Source organism: Salvia hispanica, unplaced genomic scaffold (genome assembly GCF_023119035.1).
Source record: "Salvia hispanica cultivar TCC Black 2014 unplaced genomic scaffold, UniMelb_Shisp_WGS_1.0 HiC_scaffold_231, whole genome shotgun sequence".
In the NCBI taxonomy this organism is placed as follows: domain Eukaryota; kingdom Viridiplantae; phylum Streptophyta; class Magnoliopsida; order Lamiales; family Lamiaceae; genus Salvia; species Salvia hispanica.
In genome coordinates, this window is record NW_025951950.1 from 1 (window position 1) to 7,912 (window position 7,912).

At 32.8% G+C, this 7,912-nt stretch overlaps 2 protein-coding genes across 2 annotated transcripts; both read left to right on the forward strand.

Moving 5' to 3' along the window:
• The first annotated feature begins 132 nt into the window (after positions 1 to 132).
• Positions 133 to 2,895, forward strand: LOC125198744 (GDSL esterase/lipase At5g03610-like). Its single transcript, XM_048097035.1, has 5 exons — positions 133 to 235; positions 304 to 480; positions 1,339 to 1,616; positions 2,230 to 2,515; positions 2,610 to 2,895. The coding sequence occupies exons 1-5, from the start codon at positions 172 to 174 to the stop codon at positions 2,801 to 2,803; spliced, it is 999 nt and encodes a 332-aa protein (XP_047952992.1). The 5' UTR covers positions 133 to 171; the 3' UTR covers positions 2,804 to 2,895.
• A 2,652-nt stretch (positions 2,896 to 5,547) lies between these two features.
• Positions 5,548 to 6,898, forward strand: LOC125198743 (copper transport protein ATX1-like). The gene is made up of 3 exons (XM_048097032.1): positions 5,548 to 5,680; positions 6,129 to 6,204; positions 6,469 to 6,898. The coding sequence occupies exons 1-3, from the start codon at positions 5,672 to 5,674 to the stop codon at positions 6,699 to 6,701; spliced, it is 318 nt and encodes a 105-aa protein (XP_047952989.1). The 5' UTR covers positions 5,548 to 5,671; the 3' UTR covers positions 6,702 to 6,898.
• Positions 6,899 to 7,912: the final 1,014 nt, after the last annotated feature.

The window sequence follows — 7,912 nt, forward strand, 5'->3', positions numbered from 1 at the left end:
TATTTATCTAATATTTATTGTCTGTGAAATTATAGTAACAACATTTATTGCATTCGGTGTTAAATTTATAAGTTTCAGTTATTTCTCACCTGCCACAACTAATCAGTTTATATAAATCTTGAATCAAATCAATATACTATTTTTCATTACATTTCAATTTGTCGACCAAAAATGGGAAAGAAAGTGGTCTTGACACTATTCATCTGGCTCCTCTCTTCTGCTGTTCCCTCCAAAGGTTTCACACTTTTCTTCAACATTTTTAGTACAGAACAATTTGATTTCTGACATTGATATTTGAAGCAGGAAAGGATGATGTTGGTGGAAGAAATGTGAAGCTGCTGTTCGCGTTCGGAGATTCGTATGCAGACACGGGAAACCTGCCGTCGGTCTCAGTATCGTGGAAGACTCCTTACGGCCTCACTTACCCCGGAGAACCTTCTGGAAGATTCTCCGATGGTCGGGTTCTCACAGATTACATTGGTATGTTCACACATATATTAACTATTTATATTAATTGACTCGACCTCTCGATTTATTGGTTGGAAGAGAACTATCCTATAGTATTTCGGTTTTACTAATTAATTAATGAGTTACTACCTCCGTCCCCCAAAATTTGCTACACTTTGACCCGACACGGGTTTTAAGAAATGTAATGAAAAGTGAGTTGAAAAAGTTGGTGGGATGTGGGTCCTACTTTTAAAGTATTAGTTTTATAATAAAATGTGAGTATGAATGAGTTAGTGGAATATGGGGTCCACTACCAAAAATGGTAAAAGTGAAGTGTATCAAATTTTCAGGGACGGACCGGAATGGTAATATGTATCGTATAATAAGATATTGGTGTGATCTCAAAAAGTATATATCACATTTTTTTCTAATAAGAATTATGAAAATTTCTACTATATATGCGACATAGGATTTTTTATTGAAGTCCTATTCGTATTGTCAATCAGTAATTTCTCACCTATCGTTACTAGTGTTTTCTTATGTTGGTTCAATTATAGTAATGAAATTAAATACTACGAAGTTTGATTTATAAATTATATATACATAAGAAGAAGAGTGATTTAAGGCAACCAAGACCAAAACACAAGTTCATTATAACTAGTGTTTTCCATGGATCAACAACATATGATAATTCTTTTTTATGTGCTATATTTTACTATGATAATATTTTTTGTATATACAATAATATTTCGTTCATGGTTAACAACATACGTTTTTTAAAATATTGGTTTACTGAGTTCATTGCATTTTTAGCATACCCAAATGGAAAATTAGGCCCTCTTGCGATATTGCGATGCATATTTGATTCGGCTCAATTGTTACACCTTGCAGCCTCGTTTTTTGGTGTAAGGGCGCCTTTGGTGTACCGTCGGATCAAGAATTCCGGCGCAAAATCAGTGGTAGAAAATGGGATCAATTTTGCTCATGGAGGGTCTGGGGTGTTCCAGACATTGTATGATCTACCAAACATGACCACACAAATTGATTTTCTCCAACAACTTATAGAGAAAAACGTGTTTGCCACACACGACTTGAGTTCCTCAATCGCCCTCGTGTCCCTTGCCGGCAACGACTATGGTGCTTATCTAGCTAGAAACGGCGCCTTCCAGGTATTAAAGTTGTTCAACAAATTACATTTCCCATTTTTCTAATCATATTTTTATTTATATATCGTGTGTCTATTTATAAATAATAATATCCCAATCATTACTATAAAAAAAATCACGGACAACAAAATAAATCAATTTACTCTACTAACTTTTAGTGATTTTATCATTTTTATCACAACATTTGAAATTTATCTCTCACTTAATTTTATCCATTTTTTTTTTAATTTGATATTTTTTCAATCTTGTCAACTTAGTATCAAATTCTATTATCGGAATTTCACTCCAACAATATAATGGTGAAATGTTTTGTCGGAGTTGGCCAATTAGTTTTCTTCCAAAGTAAATTATATACGTGAAGATTAATTTTTTTAAAAAGTAATTATATGAAAACTTTTTTGTCCCTTTTAAGGTGGCGAGCGGAAAATAATGAACTAGCTAATGTATTCAAGATAATTACGTAGGTTGAAAATTATAGGCTAAAATTAATATAATTACTAAAGATAAAAATTTATAAATTTCAATGTAATTTAAAATAAATATAAAATTATTAAAAGTCGGGATATATTCGATCATTAACCCTATTTCTTTTATCACGACGAACCTTGTGAGTCAGGGACTAGAAGGATTCTCAAGATCAGTGATCAACCAACTGATGTCAAATGTGAAGAGGCTAAATAGCTTTGGAATCAAGAAAATATTTGTGACAGGAATTGGACCCTTAGGTTGTTTGCCTCAAAGCACAGCCTCAAATTCATACCAAAATTGCAATGCAGCACTCAATAATTTCTCAATGTCACACAACCAATTGTTGGAGCAAAATATATTTCAATTGAACTCTGAGGCTGCTTCTCCTATCTTCACATATTTGGACCTCTACACTAGCTTCCTTTCTGCCTTGGGTACGAAATCTCGAATTCCCCAAAACGTTTCTGACTAATAGATCACGGGTTTGAATTTCACCTAACGTTTTGGGTTTTTGTGGAATTTAATTAGGAGATGGGCCAAATAGATTGAAGCCATGTTGCAGTGGTGAGTGTGGAGGAGTTGACAAGAACGGGAAAAAGAAGTATGTGGTGTGCGGGGATCTTAGCCGTTCGATTTTTTGGGATTCGATCCATCCGTCCGATTCGGGTTGGGGTGCTGTTTTTTCTACTCTCAGGGAATCTATGCAAACTAATCTTGGTTAGTTTATATTTTCTATTGTGCTCAGACGACCTATGTGGTCTAAAATATTCCCTTCGTCTTTATTATTTTATTGAACTTTCTTTTTATGAGTGCATTTATGGATGCATTATTAAATTGAAATTGTCCGTTCAGTTGGACTGATAATTCCGATCATGGAATCATGATTCAGTTTCGGAATTTTTGGAATAGTTAATAATCTTTGGCTCATAATCATGGTAACTTGGAGAAAATTGTTAAAAACCATGCAAAATTGCCTAAAATGATTGATTTTAGATTGGAATTGAATCTTTCGGTTACCAATTTAAACTCGAAACTGTAAATTTACTTGGCTGACTAATTACACTTCCGCTTCTCTTAATAAAATAATATTTATGTTGTGTATTTTTTTATTTATTTATCAAAATAAAAGGTTGCTAGTTGAGTTGGATCTAAATACAATAGGAAACTTGTTTTTTTTTTTTTTTAACATTCGGGTAAGAGAGCAATTCATGAAATCAACTAAACGAGGTCACCCAAAGGCCAAAGCCCAATGGATAATGGAATTTGTTTTAATTTATACTGCTAAACTTTAAATAAAAAGCCAATGAAGTTGAGATCCAACATTCAAAGGTTCAAATTGAGATAGTATATTGAAAGGCCCTTCCCCTAAAAAAAACTAACAAAATTCTACCAAAAACGTAAAGGTAACAAATGAAATAAATTAACATATCATAAGACTCAACAGCATATCAAACAAACTGCGACTTTTGGCCATTTTATAGTAGTATTATTGAGTTATCACAATTCGTTTATTATTAACTAGTACAATTTGTACTACCATAACTAATCTTGAAAATTATGGATTACCTAGAATAATCGAGTAAGAATATTGACCTTTTGTCTAGAACGATTGAATTGAATTGTCAACCATCAAGTTAAGGATGAATTTATCCAAATTAAGAAAGGGGGAAAATAGGGAGAACAAAACTACTGTATAATTTGAGAAATTTGAATATTCGATATCAAACCCTAATTTTTTAGAAAATGTCATTTTCTCTTATTTTACCAATTGTGCTTTAAAATCAATATCCAACTAAAAATGCATATTATTACGGGACGAAGCAAGTATAATGATTAAAAAATAAAAAATTGATCATTTTATAGAATCATGCATGGATTGTTTTTCTTTTGTAATTTAAGTTAAAAAGACACTAGCTAACATTATTTTGAGATGTCCGCATCAATTATAAATATAAATTCTTGGTTTGATATTATTAATATTTCCAATTCACTAGCTACCCATCAATTGCAATTACTTCTTCTCAACACAAACTTCCATAAGTACAAGACTAGTATACATTTTATAAAATGATTAAAAAACCCAACAATTGATCATATAAAAATGATTTAGTACAATAAGAATCATGTATCGATTGCTACCATTTTTTTTAATCTTCCAAGTTAATAAAATGCACTCACTTATTTCACGTGCTTGTACTTCATGAGCTTTGAAGTAGTACATCTTTGCAATTGTAGTACCATAGAATAAAGAGTATAGTATTTGGTAGTACTACTAATAATACTAACCCTAAAGAATAGAATGTGGTATTTTTAGGTCCACCTTGATCGAAAAAAATATGCCTTCCTTCTACGATATGCCAAGAAATTTGGTCACCAATCAACAAATTTCCCATTTTCAACAACTTTAGGTACGTTAATTAGTTTTATTCATTTACCACCTTCTTATAATTAATAATGATGTGGTTTCTTTTAAACTGTAAAGTATTTTATCCGCATCTTATTACATTCATCAATGCACTTGCTCAAGAGACGTGAGATACGAATACTTATTCTAGTATAGTAGTATTCGTGTCGGAACATGATTAGTGGGCGCTTGAAAATATATTTAAAAATAATAATTATTTTAATATTATGGAACCTGAAGTATTTGATACGCATCGATTTTCCACAACGACATTCCATGATATTGAGAGATGAAGGATTTGAAAACCTTTGGAAAAAAGAAAAGCCATTGAATTGAATGTGTGGTTGAACGGACCAATTTGAATCAAAATGATTCAAAATTGACTATATTTGGGGTATGAGTAGCCTGTGAATATGATATTGTTTTTGGAAAGGACCCAATAAATTTAGAGATATTTTATGTGATTTTTGGATAAAATGTGAAATACTGAATTTAGAAGTGCAATTTATTTATTGGTGTGTGCGGCGGCGGGGGATCTAGTTACTTTTCTATAATAAAATAAAATTTCTAGAACTTTCTAAAGAAAGAACGAAAAAAAAAATATAGTTATATTGGCAAATTGACATTATGAGAAAATGAATTTATGTGCTTTTTAGCTAGTTATAACAAGAGACAATACTTATTTAATTGTGAAACTAAAATAAAAATTATAGCTTTAAAATTTGTTAGTAATGATTCCATAATAGGAGTAGTTAATATCAAAATTAATACAATAAAATTAAATATTGTTCTGTTTTTAAGTGTTAATTAAAACAACATTGATACTATGCCTTAAATGGCTGGTTTTATTTTCGCCTTATATTTAATTTTGATTTTAACCATTAGAGACAATGGTAAAAAATAGAAAAATGATGCTATAATGTTGACACTTTAAAATTCTTATCTAAACTTATTAAAATGGAATTTTAAAATAATAAAATTAAAATATCAGAAAAACAAATTCAGAATCAAAATCACCTGTCAAATCAGATTATTTAAAATATTTATGTATTGTTTCAATAAATTTCTGCTCTATAAATATCAAGAGACTCAGCGCCAAAGTCTCATCTCATCCCATTATCATAACCTTCTCTGACTTTTTGCCATCCCTCTTTCTTCATTGATCAGCTGCAAAACCTCAATCATCATGTCGCAGGTGAGTTTTTTTGCCTTATTATACTTCAATTTTCCCCTAGAATTTAGTTGACTTAACTTGGTATCCTATGTTTGTGCACTTCTTTTTATAAGATTTTAATCTAATTTCGTCTGTCTTGCTTGATTGGTGGATTATTAAATTGATTGACTTTAATAAAAAAAAATTGGAAAAGATTTGATCTTGGGAAATTACTGTATCTGGGGTTTTGCATCCTATGCTAGAAGAATGCTGAAAAGCATCAATTTGGGGCCAAACATGCATTGGATCTGCTATTTGTGGAAAAATCATGTTGTTTTGTTCTTGATTTTGAATCTTGTTCTGATCATTTTGTTGATTCTTGCTGAAATTAGGTTATCAAATTATGAGCTAGATTGGTGAAACACTAAGTTCACATTTAAGTTTCTTGAAATTTATTGCTGAGTATTTCTATGTTTTGATCCTATTGCAGACTGTGGAGCTGAAGGTTGGCATGTCATGCCAAGGCTGTGTGGGAGCTGTTAAGAGGGTTCTTGGAAAGTTGGATGGTTTGTCAACTTCTCTATACATCCATAGCTCTAATAAGATCATCATGTTTATGTATATGTTTTTTAGTCCAATACTTATTTGTGCTTGTTTCAAGAATCAATATCATCAACTCTTCTCTTTCTGATTTGGGTATTTTTTTTCTGCATCCATGATTTTTTAGTTAGTATGCAGTTTTTGTGCATTGAATGTTATGTTTCATTAAGCAGCTTATGTTCTCTTGCAAGTATGCTATTGAGAGATGAAGTGTTATTTGAACTCTGCAGGTGTTGAGTCATACGACATTGATCTCGAGCAGCAGAAGGTGACCGTGAAAGGCAATGTCCAGCCTGATGTAGTTCTCCAGACTGTTTCGAAGACTGGCAAGGCGACTGCCTTCTGGGAAGCTCCACCAGCGGAGGCGCCAGCTGCCAAGGCAGCAGAGGCCGAGGCGCCAGCAGCTGAGGCACCAGTTGCTGAGCCAGAGATAAAGCCTTCGGAGACTGTTGCTGCAGCATAAAATTGTAACTCTGCCTTACTAGATTCTTAAGTACTATATGGAAGCAAAGATATGGTCTGTTGTATTCGACATATGTAATCCCTAATAACTTCTTGCACGCTGCTTCTGCTTCACCGTGTAATGTGCTTTTCCTTCTTGTATCACAAGAGAGATGTTTATCTTTTATTTAAGAAATTGAAATAGTGGATTGGAGACAATGGTGATGGTGTTTTTATGGTATCAATTTGTGCTCTTCACCCTTCAACAGTTATTTTGATAAGGTGATCCTAATCAGCAATGCAGACGAAGCTTTTATAGCCTGGTCATGGCAGTTTTGCAGTGTTTCACTCTCAGGTACTCCCATCCTTGTGTCTGGATATCTGTTTCAGAGTTCACCTTACTCATCGACTAAGTATTCGGCGTCGTTGCTGTGCTGATTCTCTGTAGAGAAACTTAATCACCTGCCTAAAATGGAAGAGGTGGGATACCTCAGAGGCTATTTTATTTATAGGAGATTCATAGGACTTAGCTGTGTAGAAATTTTACCTTAACGTCCTCAAGTTTAACGCCACTGTTCTGCAGGAACGCGAGGAAGATGCTGAGGCTCTCGTCTGTTGGCTTGATCGCGTGCACTCAGCAAGATCAATGATCTCGATCAAGTCTTGATCTCCGGTATCTAAACCTAAACGAGGCATACACAGATGCCTCCGATCAATCTGTAAACAAAATCAGCAAACCAGAAATCCTTTCTTTCTGCTTCAGCCCAATACGTGAAATATTGTAACATAGCCCTATTAACGTGACAATTATTCCACATAAAAAGAAATTAAACATTTTTAATTGAACGAAATTTACTATTTATGCCATCATAGATTTGTTCTATTTAGTCTCATTGACATAAAAGTGTTATGCGATAGAATATTAATCGAAATCGCGAACAACACCAATTGATATTATAATTAGAAAAGAATAGTGGGCATCAATACATACTTAGAGCAAATCGCATGAAAAATATAAATTTGGGCCAAAAAAGTTCCATTTCATGAATGCAAAGATGGATCTCCATGAGTTCAAATTAAGAAGAATCAATAGTAGGTGAATGAATAATCAACAAGGCCAGTAGAAATATATATGATCAATGTCCAATAAAAAATAGTACTACTATTGTTTTAATTGATTCTCATTAGTTTGATTCTCTCCAAAGCACCATAGGCGTTGACTATAGCTAGCCG

What these genes read in the sequence shown, in the direction of transcription:
- LOC125198744 (XM_048097035.1), top strand. Translation starts at nt 172, where the DNA reads ATGGGAAAGAAAGTGGTCTTGACACTATTCATCTGGCTCCTCTCTTCT. An exon ending in GGTTCTCACAGATTACATTG is followed by an intron (nt 481 to 1,338) that starts GTATGTTCACAC and finishes TACACCTTGCAG; the next exon opens with CCTCGTTTTTTGGTGTAAGG. An exon ending in TAGCTTCCTTTCTGCCTTGG is followed by an intron (nt 2,516 to 2,609) that starts GTACGAAATCTC and finishes GAATTTAATTAG; the next exon opens with GAGATGGGCCAAATAGATTG.
- LOC125198743 (XM_048097032.1), top strand. An exon ending in GGTTCTTGGAAAGTTGGATG is followed by an intron (nt 6,205 to 6,468) that starts GTTTGTCAACTT and finishes TGAACTCTGCAG; the next exon opens with GTGTTGAGTCATACGACATT.